This window comes from Siniperca chuatsi, linkage group LG1 (assembly GCF_020085105.1).
Source record: "Siniperca chuatsi isolate FFG_IHB_CAS linkage group LG1, ASM2008510v1, whole genome shotgun sequence".
NCBI lineage: Eukaryota > Metazoa > Chordata > Actinopteri > Centrarchiformes > Sinipercidae > Siniperca > Siniperca chuatsi.
Window position 1 is genome coordinate 23,533,284 of NC_058042.1, and position 18,879 is coordinate 23,552,162.

An 18,879-nucleotide genomic window follows, 5' to 3' on the forward strand; every position below is an offset into this window, starting at 1 on the left:
GTTTAATTAATGTATTCATTCTCCCAGGTTTCTACTTTCGCAATTATTGTTTATATAATTGTCATGGACTTTGGCATTTATGTTTATATTTTTATATTTGTATTTGCTGCTGATTTTGAATAAAATGAGAAAAAAGAAACCTTGCAAATCTAGACCTTGCTGTTTTATATACGTCATCACCCCACGACCACCTGACATCATCAACATTCGCCAATACAGCATGGCGATACCACTGTCAAGTGCAACAGGATACCCACAGAATTACGGTGTTGTTGGGTTTTTTTTTAAACATTTAGAGTGATTTTTAAAGATTCCAAGCGCACCAAACTGGTTTCATATCCATGGTTTGTTCGTTCATTTTCGTTTTTATTCTTGTCAGCTGACTTTAGCTGCCAGCTAAATACCAAAATGCACTCTGTGAAGGTCGGCTATTTGGCTGCGTCGAGAGCTCTCTGCTTAAGTAGGATTCACTGTCCTGAGTTTGTTAAATCATCGTCTTGCTGTCGTGTTCGTTGTTCTGTTAGTCAGGCTCGCTTTAGTCAAACAGCAGCCACGCCAGAAGAGACCGCAGTTATTCGTATCCCTCGCTACATGCAGAAGCGCGTTGACGATGTGAAACAGACTCGAGGCAAAAACAAGATCAACACCATCAAAGCTGGCAAGCTCCTGATCCAGAGCAAGAACCCTGATCTGAACCAGTCGGCTGGATACATACTTGGAAAGTTCGAGCAGCCCTTTCTCTGCTCGAAAGGATGGAAACACAACAAGTCGTTCGGTGACTATTTTACCATCAACAACATCAAGACTGCTGCACCTTGTGTTGCTGAAAATCAGAAGGAGGACGTCGAACAGAAAACATCGGTGACATTTAATAACCTCCGCATCTGCAAGGAGCTGGTGGAAGCTTTGGACAATATGAACATTACCCACCCCACCACTGTACAGCTGCAGACCATCCCAAAGGTTATGAAAGGTCAGAACATTCTTTGTGCTGCAGAGACGGGCAGTGGAAAAACACTGAGTTACCTCCTGCCTATTGTTCACAGACTGCAGGCTGATAAGGAATCAGAGATGTACGCTGAGAGCGCGCACAAGGTTCGCACTGTGGTTCTTGTGCCTTCCAGAGAGCTAGCTGAGCAAGTGGCGGCTGTGTCCAGGACTCTGTGTGATCCGTTTGGCTTGATAACAAGGACTGTGGGTGGTGGGCGAGGTGTAGGACACATCAAGATGGTCTTTAAGGGGGATCAGCCAGATATTTTGGTGGCAACACCAGGTGCTATGGTCAAGGCCCTGCGGAGACGCTGCCTGGACTTGAGCGAGCTGAGCTTCTTCGTGGTAGACGAGGCTGACACTATGTTCGACCCCAGCTTTTCTGATATGCTGGAGAACATCCTGCTCCATACAAACATTGCTAGTGATCCCAAGGAAACACGAGGCCCGGGGCATAAAGCCCAGCTGCTGCTGGTGGGGGCCACCTTCCCTGGTGGTGTCGGGGAAGTGCTCAGCCAGGTGACAGACCTCAGCAGCATGGTGGTTATCAAGAGCAAGATGCTGCACTTCCTCATGCCGCATGTCAAGCAGACGTTCCTAAAGGTAAAGGGCGCTGACAAGATCCTGGAGCTCCACCAAGCCCTGAAGCTGCTCCAGCAAGAAAAAGGAGAGGGCGCTGTTGTGGTGTTCTGCAACAAGTCTGCCACCGTCAACTGGCTGGGGTACTCGCTGGAGGACATGGGGGTGCAGCACGCACGTCTGCAAGGGGAGATGCCCGCTGCCGTGCGTGCAGGAATCTTCCGCTCCTTCCAGAAGGGCACGGTCGATGTGCTGATATGCACAGATATTGCTTCACGCGGCCTGGACACATCCCAAGTGCACTTGGTTGTCAACTATGACTTCCCAGAATCCCACACAGATTACATCCACAGAGCAGGGAGGGTGGGAAGAGCAGGAGGGGTGGAGGACGGGGAGGTGCTCAGCTTCGTCACTCATCCGTGGGATGTGGAGCTGGTGCAGAAGATTGAGACTGCTGCACGTAGGAGAACTTGTCTGCCAGGGATGGAATCTGGTATACATGAGCCAAAACCCAAAGTAGTAGAGGCAGAGAAATAGAAGTGTTTTTGTATGTTTGCAAGTGGAAATGTTTGTGTATGTGTAGTGTTGGAGTGACAAACTCTAAATGTACACAACATTGGCGACAGAAACAGTAAGCAAGATATGTTCAAATCAGAATTACACTAGGCTGTTTTTCTATCTCCACTATGACATAAAAATTAAAAAGTTTTTTTTGAAAGGATGAAGTTGGCCAATTGTGGTTGATCTCACCGAGAGTGGAAATTCTACTAAAATATGTGCATTTTTTTTTTTTACCCTACAGTCATTGAAACATTCCCAATAGGGATCATTTGAAAGGGAGATTAATGGAAGTGACAAGTCTTCTGCCAAGCTACAACCTGGAATCACCTAGTTCTGGTGTAAGTGCTTAGTCCTAATATTTACAATGCACTAGCATAAAGACCATGCTTTTTCCATCAATGGAAATATGGAAAACGTGTGTGCTTTACAGTATGTCTAAATATGATTTTGCTGTAATTATACATTTTTTGTTATAGCCTATATTTCCTGACGTAAATAATGTTTGTTTGTACAGCTTCATATGCTTAGCAATTACTTATTTACACTTAATATACTTCTATTACAATATTTTCAATCAACTGATGTGGTATTTGTGTTAAAAATGATTCGACTTCAAAGTGAAATCTAATTGCACATTCTTCTCACCTTGTTTTATTTAGAGCAACTATTTAATGGAGCAAGTTGGAAATGTATGATCTTTGAACAATGTATTAGCCATTTTCTTTTTAGCAAAGCGTGATTTTCTTTACCATAACTCTATTTTCAAAGGTGTTTTGGCTCTGTTGTGACTTCTTTTGGATGCAAAAATCTTCAAATCACCAAAAATGAGATGCTGAAAACTGAAATTGACCTGGTTGGTGTGTGTAAAGTAATCCTCAGTGAAACTGTGGATAGCTTTTCATTGAAAGAGACATTGCTGTAGAGTTTTTCAACCTCTTGGCTTTTTGATCGCACCTAACTAAACACCATCCAGGATATGGTATTATAATAAGCTACATGTCTCCAACATTGGCATATTACACTGAAACTACAGTATCTAGAAACTGGAAAGCACTCTAAATAAGAAGAAAAATACATTCTACTTTGTCTGAACTGTCTCTTAAACCTTTTAGACTTAATAACGTATGTCTTACATTGATTGATCTTGTCAAATGGACAAATCCTGAATTCTTTGGAGATCCATCCTTACCATAATTTGAAGAAGTTGGATGTTTTTTCTGTAATATGTACTGCATGTGTTTAGCCACAAGGTGGTGGCATTTGTCTGATTTCAGCTTAGGTAACTTACCTGCACAGTTGATGGGTCAAAACATGTTTGTGTATGCATGTGTATTTTTGTGCTGTGTGCTCAGTACAATTAACTGCACATGCTCACTGACATATTGAAAACAGTCACAAGCTCACCTGCTAGATTCGGAAAGGTTTTTGGTTACTGGAATCCACCAGTAGCTTTCATGTTTGCAGTACAGAAACACATCAAACCACAGCACAAATCAGTAATCTCTAGTCAAGTTGAACACATGCCAAAACCCGACATCTCTACTGTTAATGTGGTAGGTCTGCTGTACTTGAAAGGATTTTTTTTCTCTCTTCCATGCCTGCGGGAGCTTGTTGAAAGGAAACCGCAAAAGTGTCAACATGAAAATCTGCCAGTGAAGAAAATCTTTGGGATCTTATTTCAAATGTAATGCTATTTCCTGTGACCCTGGTGTTATGGAAACTGGTTCAGTAGGTGTTGTTTTGAACAACTTATTTTATGATTTATGGACTGATGACAACAAATTTCCAAGTAGACATTTCTGCCTGGGAACAGTGTGTGCTCTTATTTTGAAAAGCTCAGTCATGTTACATACCTGGTGATTTATACTGGAGTATAGAGATTATAGAAGCAGACAGACCTCAGTGTGTGGCAGACGGACAGACGTGTTAACAGCTCTGACAGGAACAAGGGGTTTCCATCAGAATGTCTGGAATCTAGCTGTGATTGTCCTGCTCTGGCTCGGGTCAGCATCTTTAAACTTTGCCCCCCAAAGGTTCACATTTCACCTAACTGTCCCCTGACAACAAGGACCCAGTCTCCACTTACAGCAAATAAGCAAATTCCTCCAACCCCTCAGTTTATATTTTTGTCCTGCCTCAACGCAACTGACCCCTGCAAAAATGAAATAATAATAAACTATCAAATGTCCCACTTCCAGGTAGTTGCTAGGCCCCGTGTAAAGTATTTTAAGGCAAAAATAATTTTAGACCATAGGCCTTAGCCTTAAAGGGCCACTCCACCGATTTCACACGTCGCTCAGTTTACTCATTACAAGGCCTACTTCACAGCCTGTGTAAACAGTTGTTAAATGTCTTCTGTGGCTCTGGTGGAGCTTTATCAAGTTTGAGAAAATAACCCTGATGAGGTCATGGTGATGTCATCAGGGTTATCTCAGCTTGGGCTTGGAGACTACACATTTACAACAAAAAGCCCGTGTTACAAACTGGGCGTGGAGTTCGAAAGATGTGGGCATTTTCCCAGCACAGATCCAAGATGCTAGAGAGCTGCATTATGGGAAATGTAGGATCCAGAGTTTTTGGAGCTGGTCCCATACAAGGAACTAAAAATAAGGTACAAGCAGGATAAGTATTAGGACTAGTTTGGAAGCCTATTGTGGTCCAATATGCAACCTACATAAGTGTGATGTGAAAACTTGAAGCCTCCAGTACATATACACTGAGGATGAACTTTCCAGTGAAATAGGAGACATCTTGTTTCCAGGAGTTAAAATTTCAAAACCAACAACATATTTAGAGATTCTGGATTTTTCAATGAGGGAGAAGGAGTAGAATTTTTAACTAGTTAATTGAACTTTTCTGTGGAAAAACCACATCAGACACTATTTATATGCCCCCAAAAAAATGTCATGAGGGAGTCTCTCACAAGTCAACCACCATTATGGAAGTTTAATACTAATTAGTACCCCTTAAGATGCCTTTGGAAAGGGGGCTCCTGTCTTGTTGGACAAAGCAAGGGAGAAGCATAAAGATGGCTGGTTGGAGGCCACTGGCTCCTCACCACCCAGCCTACAGTAAAACAAACAATGAGCATTTCTGAACTTCCTCTCAAATATTTGAGCAGGTGGTGATGTTTGGATGCCTTTCACAGGGGATTGCCTTTGATTTTTTTTCTTTCTTTCTGTATTTTTTTTTTTGACATGAAACAATAACCTACTTAAAGGGTATTTAATTATTAACCAGACTTAACATGATAGTCTGCTGACAATCAATAATTTAAAAAAAGCCTCACTACTGCTGAAAAACCTGTCCAAGTGAGGTAATTGCTCTTAAAATGATCCCACATCACAAAATAAGAATCACTTAATTCACCCCCACTTGTAGTCCCTGTGGACAATGGAGGTGTATGGATGGACTACAACGCGTTTGGGCCATTAATAATGACGCATTTCCTCTTTGCCCCACCGTGGGATTATCGCTCCCCTCCCCATTTACACACACAGAGTGCCGCTGCTCACACACTGTCCGGCCACTTGGAAATTTCCCCTCAACGCGGAGGATATTTTGCTGCTGAGAAGCGGGACTGTCGGCTAATGTGCATCTTCTCAGGGCTGACTTGCTTGAAATGCCCCAGTAGAGGATCTGAAGGTAGGTGTGCAACCCTGTAATTGTCTTAATCTGCTGCCCATCTCCCCCGCATCAGACGTAGAGATCTGTCTGACCTTCGCTCCAACCAAAGCTTTACAATAAAACCGCACGCTGTGTGTGTGTGTGTGTGTGTGTGTGTGTGTGTGTGAGCGAGCGAGCGAGCGAGCGAGCCCAGCGTGAGTCCCAGCCTGCTGGATGGGAGCCTCTCTCTGTGACTGCGCTGCATTTCAGTCCAGGCTCTGATATGGATCGCTGCTGTAAGTTGCGTTTCAGAGGCTGCGATGCTCATTTGAATCAGCGAAACTTGTGGAGCCTTTAATTGCCGACTTCTCCAGTGCTGTACTGGATCGCCCGGTGAGGATTTTTGTAAAATAATTTTATTATAGCACTTGTTTTTGAAGCCGCGGGATTCAGCATGTGGACAACGGAGGGTTGGTATTGAGGTGGGTGTGCGGAGTCAAAGAGGCATGGAGAGTTCACGGAGGTTACATTGAACTGGCCAGGGGAAACAAGCCTCCGCCATGTTAAGTTATTTCAGTCAAGCTGCCACTAATGCCACAGGCAATTATTTCCAACTTTGTTTTTTTTTTTTTTTTTTTGTTTTTGGTTTTTTCCTAAAAACACGCGCCGTCAAGAATGCCATGTCTGAAACGCACACATTAAGGGGCGGCCACCTGTGTAAAGAGTGTGGCCGCTGTGTTGAAAGCACCAGGTCGCGAAAGGAAAATCCACACATTATAGCCTCACCACGCCGTTAAACATCATATATGCTTGCAGGGGAACCTGTGTTTTCAGCCGTGGGGCGTTATCTCCAGCTTTATCCAGCATGTTTGCCACGGCTAGAGGTGCATGTGGTTGCCATTCTCTGGCTAACCTGCACCCGTGCTTATCACGGTCTTGGTGATGATAATGTACGGCTTCTCTGCAGCAGCAGGAGCAGCTATCCTTCCAGGTTATATTGTTTGAATTGTGAGGATGGCTGCCTGTGTCTGCTCCGCTGCCACACCCCTTCATAGAAAGACATGGTTCTGATATTCTGCCATTAATATTAATCACATGCTGTATCTGTTTGTTATTACTGCAGGGAAGCTCGTGATGTTTTCACATGTGTCCTCCTATTTGGCAAGGAACTGAGTTGAATGATCACTTGTTCATGTGCCACGTTTGTGCTCAGGGATCAGTACACTCCATACTAGTATTGCAGTGAGTAGATCAATGATTTTCAGAGAGCCAGTGTGTGGGACTGTGAGCTGATTAGGAGGCAGGCGTGACAGGTCATATGAGAAGGGTGAAGCAAGAGATGCCTGCAATGTTTGATGTGCAAGTGAGTCCCCCCCCCCATACACACACACACTCCCCCTCTGGCTGCCTAGACCCTGGCTTGTCAGAAAAAGACACATGGCCTTACAGGCTGCAGGCTCCAACCTGTGTGTAATGCTTCAGGAACGAGTGCTCTCCTCTGGCTGGTTTGTTACACATCCTCTAGGTATGTCTAACATCAGTCTTTGTGTTGAGATCTATTTGGCATTTAGGACAGCATTTCTTGTGGGGATGGCTGGCAGTTATTAAATATATTTTCCCCCAAAATCTATAGTTAATAAAGGTGTGAAGAAAATTGCAGCAGCACTAAAATGTCATCCCATCTCCTCAAGTTGCCCTATGTTAAAATCTGTCCTTTCAAAATGGCAGCTCTCGTCTAATGAGCCAGGCCCCTATTCTCCTGCACTGATCAGTTATGCTTCTGTTTTATCTCTGTGAAAATGTTATTTTCTCAAGCCTCATAGTTAACTGTTACTATCAGCTGCTGCCGCTGCTTAGTATGCGTAATCATTTATTAAACTGACCAAACTATCTGGCTTTCCTGACATAAAAGCAGCAATCAAAAGCTTTTTTCTTTGCATTAGCAAATGCACTGACCTTTCTGTGGAGAATGTGTTTATGCATCCATTATGCTAAAGTAGTTTGAAACCAATCTTCTCAAAGAAGAGTGATCACCAAATACACTCTTTAATCTGTAGCTGTTGTTAGTTAGTTAGTTAGTTATTTACTGCTGAAATCAGTGGCAGGAATGGAGAAGCAGTGGGAATCACAGGAGTTTTTCAGGAATTGATGTCTAAGTCTGCACATAATGAAATCTGAAAGCATGTTAACTATGTTTTGCATTAATGGGAGGAATTACAATCATTCTTTAAATGATTTGAATTTAGCATAACCTATAGTCCATAGCCCCATTGCCATTGAAATATCGAACATGAAAATACTAAAGCAAACAATTTACTGACTGATTTTCATAGTTGTTCAGCTTGGTTATAGCCTTGGGGAACTAACTTTCAATGGCTATGTGCTTCTGACTTGTAAAGACCTTCAAGGCCAATCTCATCCGGTAGTGGAGGGGTTACTAATCAGCAGCACATGGCAAATGTATTGATCTTTCCCTTTGTTCTGCATGGAAACAGGCCTTTGCTGTCACCAGTGACCACAGAGGGGAAGTAATGAGCAACCTATAATGACACTTTAATCACAATGTTAATGCATTGGACCATGGGAGGGGAACCAACAGTTTGTTGCCAATGCTCAGGTAGCTCTGCTGTGCATACAGGAAGTGTCATGGTCAATCAGAGTTGTGGGGTACAGTGAGCAATTACAATTCATATTAATAACATATTTCCTGCAAGAGACTGTAAGGGCTGCTGTAAGGGAAAGGAAACACCATGCCTTTTTATGCAAAAGCTGCTGTGATGATGAGGTTTTTGTCATGCAGGTGGAAGGAAGCTGGGGAGGAGACAGACTTCGAGCTCTACAGAGAAAACCTGGTTAAATTACATTTGCTAAAGACAGACAACACAGTTGTTCTGAAATAAACTTAATCTGCTGTTAATGCAGCAGTAACCGGGTGAAGAATCAGCATCTACTCTTGCTTGTTTCCCCATTGCAGCTCCCAGTTGGTCTCCTGGAACTCATTCCTTGTTTTTTATGGATCTCAGAGCCTAAAACAACTGTTTGGAAGTGGTTGCTAGTAGGCATCAGCTTTCATTTGCCAAAATTGGCAAATATATTTGTCATTGTTTTGTTTACTTGACTGATAATGGTTACATGTGATTAAACAATTAAAGACAATCATTAGAACATTTAGACTGCATGTGTGTAAGGTATTGTACATTAATTACATTTTAAAAGGCTGAATGATGACCTCATGCAAGCATGATCGCATCTGTAGTTTGTCTGTCGTGTCCGATTGGAGCTGCTGTTGATCTGGAGTTGAAGATGAAATTAATGTTTTTAATCGTGAGAATGTACTGAACAGGTTTAGGCAGGATAGACTGATTTGCGACATCCATATTTAGAAGCATCGTGTCTACTAGCACTGGTTTTCTGGCACCTGATGAGCTGCTCTGCCTCCTTTGTTCTCCTCCTTAGCTTGTGTGACTCCAAACCTTGTGTATGTATGATGTGCCCTCTTGAATGAGCAAACTTGCCTTCTCAAAGATAAAGTATATGTATGCCATGCAGGGTTGGTGGTATAATTTTGCATAGCTAATTTTAATAAAATGCTCCCATAAGTGTTGGAATTTCTCCTTCTTTTGTTGGAAGTCAGTATTCCCAGTATGTGGGAAACGTTCTTCTATGATATTGTTGTGCTGTCATATGCCTTTTCCCCCACACTGTCCTCACCCTTAGTGATGGAGTGAAAAAAATTCTTACTCTCATTGTGGATTCAGGCAAACATTCTTGTCAATCTCTGGATGCACACATGCCCTTGGTTATAATCCTAAAGATTTTCATGAAATCAAACCCCATTTTTGATACTATTTGTATGTCAGCATTTTTTTTTTCTGCAATAGCCATTCAATGTATTTACATTCTGTAAATACCTTTCTATACAGTAGATTCATTTTTAGTGGCGGAGTCCGCCATTACTGCCCTGGATTCAAATTGCCTACATATCTATACATCCACTGTGAGTTTGTTTGGTTGCACTGTAAACGGATAAACCAGTTGCTCTTCTGTTGTATTTCTGACAAAGTAGCTGCTCAACCAGTGTGTTTGCTGTAGTATTAACCCGCACTTGATGTTACTACGGTAACCATGGCTGTTGCCAAATCAGCTAGGACTGAAATCTTAAGGATTGCAACCTAAAAGTTTTAAACTACACTTGAGTAGCAGTATTTTCAACTAACTGTAGTTTACATAGTTTAATGCCCTACAAATTGCAGCTAACACATTTTGGGAATGCTGTGTTGTGGTGATGTGCTTGGTGTGTGGACTTCTGCAGTGTGAGTGGGGAAAAAACGTCGGAATGGAGGCGGAGGAATGTCTGGCCTAGTTCAAGTTAACAATATCACAGAATTTCACACTTCGTTGTGACCAAGCCAAGGCATGCGTAACCTTAAACATAAGAGTCAAATCACAAGATTCCAAGGAGGGCTTCCTGTGAGAAAGGGGGCCCCAGTGCCTGGCCCTTCCAAATGTACTTAACTTAGTTTTGGACAGTATCAGACAGAAGATGTGTTAAATCGCTTTCCATGCTCTTTGCACAAAAGATTTGAGTTTTGAACCAAACTTTATTTTTGTAAAGGTCAAATGAAAAAAAAAAAAAACTTGTACAACAAATGCCAGATTGTAGCCATTTATGATGAGATTCTGTCCATCCAGCCCATCAGCAATGAAGCATTCAACCAAAGTTTCTCAAGTGGTAATGTTGGTCATTGTTGGATGGATGCAGCAGAGGCTGCCTTCTTGGCACATCCCATCTACTTTGTGTTTTTTTTTCCACCTCCCACTGAGTTCTGGTTTGCCTGCCTCCCACTTAGTCCACCATCCAATCTACATTGCATCACAAATATAAGCCAGTACAGTGGTTGCCTGCCAGTAATATGAACTATTTCTGCACAAGTGGCCTTTGATAATTGATTGGTTTTAAATACACTGTATGACTCAAGGATAGGAAATGTTTGCTGTGTTTTTTTTTTTTTAATTCAATTTATAATTAAACATGAAGGAGGAGCAGTCTGTCTGAGCAGCCGGTGCCCTGCAGCAGCCTGCATATGTGGTTCTGTGTTTGCTGTGATGTAAGTCAGTGGACCCCCAGTATGGTTTAAAAATACAACAATTTGGTCATGCTGGGCAGTCTGGAGGAGCAGTGGGCTGTATGGTTGTCATAGTGACGGGGAATGAAAACTCATGCTGCCTACGACTTAGTAGGCATTTCGATTGGCGTTATTCATTTGGAAGGTTACCCCAGGAGAAGAGCACATTCATGACAATGTTCATGACCACAGGTGTTTATATAAGGGTTGAGATTGGTGGACAGTTTTGCATATTCATGTTTCATATTATTTGTAGCTTGTATGGGCTATGGAAACAAAGTAACCTGCCATTTGGCATTTGGTGACTTAAGAGCTGAGAATTTACCATTTTGCCACACTGACTTGTTGACTGCTCCACTCCTGAAAGATCAGAGCGTCCAATCTCAATGCAATGATTATCTGTTTGTGCTGAAATGTCCTTGACAACACTTTAAAACATTATCTTCTACAGGACTAGCCACAAATGGTCGACCCTTTGTCCTTAGCCTTTAGGTAGAACACACACATGCTTAAATGTTTCAAGAGGACATAAGGCTGTAAAGACTTGTCTGTTCATATTGTCAAACTCCAGAAGATAAAACTAGTTTAAATAGGATATGAACCTTGAAAGATCCCTGTGGTGAAATGAGATGAAGTCCTCCTCCTGTTTAAGTTTGGAACTTTGAAAGGAATACCAGCTATTCCTGAATTTAAGTGTTTGTTTTTTTTTAAGCTTCCCAACTGCTCATCACGGGATCGGATACAGCTTTTTGGCTATAAATATGTAAACACAAGCTAAAATGGTCTAATTGTCTCCTTATGATTTTATTCTAGACTTTCGTCTCCTTTCTTATTCTGGTCATTTTAGTAATTGTATTTAGCTAATTGATCTGTGTTGACTTTGCCAATTTCCTTTTCCTTGCTATTATGCGAATATTGTGCTAGTATGCTAAAATACGCTTTTTGGTATGGATTTTGTTTGCCTTTTGATAAATGTTAGATTTGTAACTGATGAAACTGTCCATTGTTTTGTCTTTTTTCCCGTGGGACCACTGTAAAATGTAGCTTTGCTTAGTTGTGATCTGAGCTTACTGTTAACATAATTTAATAGAGAAATCAGCAAGGACATAAAGATCCTTTTAGTTACACAAACATCTGTAAGGGGGATCACTACTTGATGGGCCAAATCCAGGTTGACTTCAAAACCTTGTAATTTCAGGGGTTTTGGCCAAAACAAACTGTCATCTCGACCCCTGGCTGAAAGTGGATCTGCTCTGAAATGTGTTTCGGGTTGCAGCTGAGCTCTTCAGCTATTACTGGAGTGCATCTCTGGCAGAAATCCCTGCTGCCATGGTTGCCACCTCGAGGCTCATGCCTCTTAGTCATCAGGGCAGAAATGTAACCTAATCAGGTGTCTGCTGCTCCCAGTACATACGCACACTGCACTGCGAACAGAGGGTAGATTGCCTCTTTTGTACGGAACCACATGTGGCCAAACACTCTTGTGAACCATGTTACTATATGACACCCTGTAATTTTCACATTTCACTTGGATTCCTTATTGCTTTGGGCAGTTAAATACATTTTCCATTTACCTTCCTCTTCCCTCTGCTTGGGGGCTATTTGATCTTGCCAAAGTAACCAGGAAATACAGTAGTTGCCTAAAGGTTACAGAAACATGCCTATTGCTGTATGTAGAGATTGCTGGTTTGCTTCTCCAGACCGAGTCAGAGAGTTTGCAGCTAGGAAATGAACCATGTAACACTCTCTCCACCACAACAAGTGCTCCTGAGCAAAGTGCTTTATTTTTGAATTCACTCAGTAGAATACTTCATACCAAATGCTACTTGTTGTGGTTATTTTTGGTATCGTATCCGAAGTGTGTTTGCATGCGTATAGCTGTTGCTCCAAGTACTACAGATGAATCAGAAATGTATGTATGTATGTATGCATGCATGTGCATACAGCTTTGATGGTTCTGCCAATTAAAACTTTAGCCCTATCTTTGTATTGTAAGATGAAACCAAGCATGACTGTATCTAAGTTTCTCCTGTTGCTTTTTTGAAGATCCCTCAGCAGTTGGCTGTAACTGTGTATATATTCCCAAAGTCATGAACAAATGGTGTTCTCATTACTCAACATGTTTGTTGACAAATTTTAACATTTGTATCACTCATCAAATTATTTTGGTCCCTGTGATGTTGAGGTTTGTGAAAATAATCCTGTGTTGGAATTCCCCAGGAAGCGACCGTGGTGCAGCTCGGTGCTTTGTTGAGCAGGGGTGAGTGAACTTTCTGGGAGTGCTGGAAATGTGTCCCACCCCTCTGCTTCTCCTCAACCCTCCTGCAGCCTGGGGCATCTATTCTTGGTTTTCTCATGAGGATAAATTCTTGCTACAAATGTTTCTTTGCTAACTTGCATGGGGTATAACCCCACTGTATAAGGCTGGCAGAGGGGCTGAAATGGTCCCAGTGCAGAATAGAAAGGACAAAATATTCTGGATATGTGAGTGGGATGAACATATTGTTGAAATCCATGGTAGCACTTATATCATTTAGTCTGGAAGAATCACTTTGCAGTCAGATTCAGCACAATGTATGCTGGATGAGGTTGGCCTTCAATCAATTACTAATTACTGGATTTGTTTTTGGCTTATCATTTACTCTGTGAAATGTTAAATCTAACCAAAACAACAATGTACCACAGCCCAAAATAATAGCTTAAATGTCTTATGTTATTTGACCATGGGTATTAGCTGATATATATCAGCGACCAATACTTGGGAACATCCCTCCACATAGTACTTAATTGAAATAATCCACCATGTATTGATTTTTGTAGAGAAATACAAAAATACTACGTCACTTAATGGATCCACAAATCCAAAATGGAGGAAGTTATCGTAGATTATTTGCTATGTTGCACCATTCACTCATTATTTAACCTCCCCCGTCCGTGTAAAAACTGTTCCACAAAAGAGAAATGGTTTGCGGACCCAGCTAAGCTAACGAGAGCTTTATTTTCGCTCTTCAATAACACTTTATTGAATGAAATGGTGAACAAAATGCCAGGGGGAGTTAAACTTCGGGAGCTATTGTGACTGCCTAGCGCTAGCCCTGCCAGGCCCGCTAGTGAGTTAACAGTTAGCTCGCCAGCTACAGCAGTTCACCAACTAGCCCTGCGAGTAGTCACTACACCACCCTCCGGCCCCACCTGTTTGGCGTGGACGAGCGAATGTCACTTTGTGGTGTGACTGCTGCCTTAGTCCCTCCTTTGTCTCTCATACTCCAAGCCACCACTTTGTAAAACAGGCTGTCCATCAAAAACTTGTAGTCTCCAAGCGCAGGCTGAGATAACCCTGATGACATCACGTGGGTTATTTTCTTGGACTGAAAAGTTTTGTCCAGAGTCATGGAAGATATTGTTATACAACTGTTTTATGCAACTGTTTTCACAGGATGTTTAGTACTCCCCAACTGATCTTCATATACAAAATTGTATAAATGACTATGCCACAGCTTCACAGAGTGCATGCGCAGAGGTTAAGCTAATGGAGTTCTTCAAATCCATCTTAAAAATGATTATGTAACTGAATTTGTTTGGCAGCTCAATATTTTGCCTGATAATTGAAAATGATTAGCTGGAAAATTCAAGTATAAAGAATATTGTTCTCTGACAAGACAGTTCAGCTGGATGTTAGCGTTCGCTTTAAGCCCATACAGATCAGACATGACAGATCTGACAGATGCTTGGTGGTTATTTTTTTTTCATTTTTTTTAATGCTTTTTTTCTTGTTTTATTCACAGTGATTAATATTGAGCTCTCTCTTTTGCTGTACAATGTATCAGGGTGCGAAGTGCATGTTGACAAATGTGGCGCCATCACACATGGTGACAGGTGAAAATGCTTTAACACACACTTTGAACTGCTAGCATGAGCCTCATCTCTCATCTCTCCTGTGATACTATTTGGAAAATATCATCCATGAACTAAATATGTTTAGCTAGTTTCCTTTTTTTTGATGTGTGACTGCTTTTTTCAGATAGTTTTGTGTTGGATGTGTCTCACTTTGCATCCTCTATAACATATCCAACCCGACACTGCAAAATTCTGCAGATGGATGGCACCAGAAATAGCACTTTAAGTGGCTGTTAATGTATGACTGTTACAGAATCATGCAGTCAGTGTCCCTTGCCCTTGGCTGAAACCTCTGTCTGGAACCAGCTTGCTTGGTTCTCCCGACCTCCCTGCAAGCCTCTGATGTTGTGGATGTTGTAGAGTTTGAATAGAGCTATATAAGGGAAACCATTCTTTGTTTATTAGTTAAGGGAGAGTACATGGGAGTGCTGCCAGGCCTCTCAGAGCAGAAAATGGGGACAGAAAGAAGATGAAACACCACTCAAACAGAGTGTACTCTGCTATGTAGAGCTGTAAACATTGCTCCTTTTTTTTTTTTTTTTGAAGGCGGCGTTCTGAGTGTGGCAGCTGAGTTATATTACACGTGGAAAGCTCAGTGGTAATCAAGTGGCTGAATATAGCCTTTTATCTGTGCGCTGTGCTAAGGGTAGTGTGCGCTAATGCAGCAAGCCACAAGGATACAGTGGTTACATTAGCTGCCTCCCTGTGACTTCATCTGATGGACATTTTCAGTATGAGCAGTGGAGATTGTTGGAGAGAGGCCATCCACCTGCTGCAGGCTGCAGGCCCCTGCTAGCTTGACTTGTAGTTTAGCAGTAGTAGTAGTAGTAGTAGTAGGTGTGTCTTGGTTGTTGCTTCAGTGCATTTAAGCTAACAAAACCTACAAACAAGAAAAAGAAACCTTTTTATGATTTTTAAACGTTTTTCTTATGCCCTGCTACTTCACATGAATAAGACAGTGAGCTGATAGGACATTACAGCCACTCAGTTAAGATGGCTGCTAGAGTGTACTGTTGAGGGTTGGTTTTTGCAGGTACCAGCTGTCAGATGGCTGTTAAGTTGTTCACAGGGCTACCTGTGCGTTTGCTGGATTTTTATAACCTGCATTTGTAAACTGTATTAAATGTGAGGTGATAATGTGTCTCTGGAGGCACTTTGTTAAAGCATGTCTCCAATGGATTTGATGTGAAGGTGGTGAGGAGATAATTTTTAATGAAAATTGCTTCTTTTACCATGGGGCTAAATCTTTCTCCACTTTTAAAAACTTAGAGACCATCTGTCTATGGAAAACACATTATATTAACTCATTGACAAGGCCTAGGTCTATTGGGAGTCGTTTGGGTGGTGGAAGCCAATAGTGAAATAGGTGCTAAGTCATAAGTTGCAATGCTCGGTTTCGGTTGTCTGCTTTGTATAATCAGCATGGCTGCACAGTTTGCTACTGAATAAGATTGTTCATTGAATGCACTCTGCATGAACTGCATGCTGTTGAACAAGACCTTACCTTCAACCTGTGGGTGTTTTTCTTTGTGTAGGATTAATGAAAAGCATGGGATTTGATGCTTCATAAGTACAATATGCTTATTTTACAAGGCCACTGTCTGCAAATAGTTGCATAATCACTTTAGTTTCTAGTTTGAATTGAGATAATCCGATATCAGTATTTTCTTCTTTGCCAATTTAAAATAAGATTGTTTATAGTAATCTTCTGAGCTTAAAGTTAGTGCGCACTGTGTTTTTATATTGACATGTCTATGGGGAGCTTGTTCCCCTGCTGGCAACGAGACAAATGCAGCATTGTCAGATTTCTCTCTTGGACTTGGGCGTTTTGTCTTTTGGACTCGGGGTAGAATGCCAGCCTTGTCCTCAGTCGGGTTATTTATCTCCCCCAGTGCAGATTGAATGATGTCTCTCCATTTTGAGGACTGAATTAGTCATTTGTCACTTAGCCTGTTAAAGTCAGGCATCCTCTCAATTAGCTACAAGATTATCTTTTTGTAAGGCTATAGGCAAACACCAGGTGGGAAATTTATTGCTGGCTGCTCTTTTGGGAATGTTCAAGCAGAGACTCAGTGCTGATTTTGAATTGGCAACATGCGTTGCAAGGATGGCGGCAGATGGGAAATTGGATTTTTGCTTTTGATCGGTTTTCCCTGTCAAGTGTAGCTTGTTCCCTGATTGGAGCTTTGTTAACTGTGCTGCCAAGCCTTTTACTTTCACGCAGCTGTGGGAACAGGTGAACGCTCCTGAGCAACCTGGCATTCCTGTGCGTTTTGGACTGCCTCGCATTCCACAACTTTCCTTGACCCTACAGGGCTGTTTTTAAAGCAGACACACACACACACACACACACACACACACACACACACACACACACACACACACACACACACACACACACACACACACACACACACACACTCGTTTTTCTGTTTTTATGGCATGCCGTATTCATGGGATAGTGTTAATATGTAGGTGGACATGGAGATATTAAAGGAATAGCAAGAATGCAAATAAACATTTTCAAAATATTTTCTAAGAGTTAGATGAAAAGATTGATACACTCTCATATCTGTCCATTCAAGAGGCTATAATCAATATTTCTATATTTATGATAGATCACATCACTACTTGATTGCGAAAGGGGTTGCTCGTAATTATGAACTCACAGATAATTATATCAGGTTCCCCTCCGCTCTATGGAACTTTATGGGGCTTTTCAGCTCATTGTTTTAGTTTTCTTGCTCTCACCTTTTTAATTTTTTGAACACCCTCACCGCTCTCATGCACCTAAAAAGTTCCAACAACAAGCTGTATGCTACCTGCTCAGCACCAAACGGCAGACAGGCACAGTTAGCAGCTATCTCCTAGCCAGGCTGAGTATGCTAAGTTAAGCTAATCGCTTGCTAGCTCTAAGGTTTTATATTTAGCGAACAGACATGAGAGAGGTATTGATACTCTAACTCTCGACCAGAAAGTGACTAAGTGTATTTCCCAAAATGTAAAACTACTCCTTGAAAAATATCATGGTGGGAAAGTGTACGTAGCTTAAACATAGATCATAACACTCTAAAGATATATTTGTTGGGCAGCATTTTTGGCATTTGTTAGTGTTAAAGTCCCCCCTTAGAAAAAAATCTCCAGAGTAAAGTTTTCATCTTCACTGTAGTAATCCCAGCATTCTGCAGCATGCATTGAATTCATAGTGCTGGTCTCCTCCGTCACTCCTGTCGCTGCCTTTGGTGTGGCTGTGGTATTCCTGCTGAAAGATAAGCCATCCTGGAATCAGGCTCAGTCTGCTGACCTAGCAGGAAACAGTAGCAGCTATCCCCCACCTCCTCCGCCCACCGAACCTCACCTCAATCCACCACGCATTCCCTCTTTATCTCACTCGCTTTTTCTGCCATCCAAATCTACCCCTCTTAGTTTCTCTCAGCCCTATCTCTATTTCACCACCCTGCCCATTCTCCCCTCATCCCCGCAGCTAGCAAGCATGTCAACACCTCGGCTGCAACCCAGTCACAGGGATGAAATGACACAGGTTACCTTCCAGAGCTGTAAATCAGCACACACATCTGGTAAAGGGATGAAGGGTGGTGTATTGATGGACAGAATATTCACGCTGCCTGTGTGACATTTTGACATTTTTTCATTGCGCTCATCTGGTTGTCTTAAAAAACTGACTCCTCATGCATGATTTGTGATGGCAGGAAATACGTCACCTGACCTTTTTTATTTAGTTGGAGCTTAGTATCACTGTCACTTGGCCTGCAAGGACACCTCATGAGAAATAATTAGCCTGAGCTTGTTTATTTGCAGTTAAAATGGTTTTCTACAATGCCATAGGAGGAAAATCAACCTTAAGAAGATTTTCACTTTAATTCATATTCTGATTCTTTCACACTGTAAATGCTGGGAATGCTGTACCATACATTTTATGCAATCTGTTTAACTCAATTACACTAGATTATTAGACCTATCAGATAATGACTGTACATTTTGCAGTTGAGAAAAGTTGTTTTGACACAAATAACTTGTCATGTAGTTTAGCCTATAAACCAGTTTTAAGTTATTAAAATGTCTGACCAGGACCTGCTTTCAGACACAATAGAATGTGTGT

The 18,879-nt window shown here is 41.8% G+C and overlaps 2 protein-coding genes across 8 annotated transcripts in view; both read left to right on the top strand.

The window, feature by feature from the left end:
* The first annotated feature begins 190 nt into the window (after positions 1–190).
* ddx28 (DEAD (Asp-Glu-Ala-Asp) box polypeptide 28) lies at positions 191–3,222 on the top strand. Its single transcript, XM_044190700.1, has one exon. It carries the CDS (start codon positions 409–411, stop codon positions 2,104–2,106), a length of 1,698 nt encoding a protein of 565 aa, XP_044046635.1. The 5' UTR covers positions 191–408; the 3' UTR covers positions 2,107–3,222.
* A 2,383-nt stretch (positions 3,223–5,605) lies between these two features.
* tln2a (talin 2a) overlaps positions 5,606–18,879 on the top strand; it is a 92,915-nt gene continuing 79,641 nt past the window's right edge. For 6 of the 7 annotated variants that reach the window (XM_044190709.1, XM_044190730.1, XM_044190740.1 and 3 more), the window contains exon 1: positions 5,606–5,775. The gene's annotated coding sequence lies outside the window, so the exon portion shown is untranslated. Of the gene's footprint in view, positions 5,776–6,000; positions 6,130–18,879 lie in introns of those variants that run through there. The other variant, XM_044190717.1, reaches the window with a different exon arrangement.

Bases quoted from the DNA above. Each gene is read 5' to 3' on its own strand.
- ddx28 (XM_044190700.1), top strand. From the start codon at position 409: ATGCACTCTGTGAAGGTCGGCTATTTGGCTGCGTCGAGAGCTCTCTGC.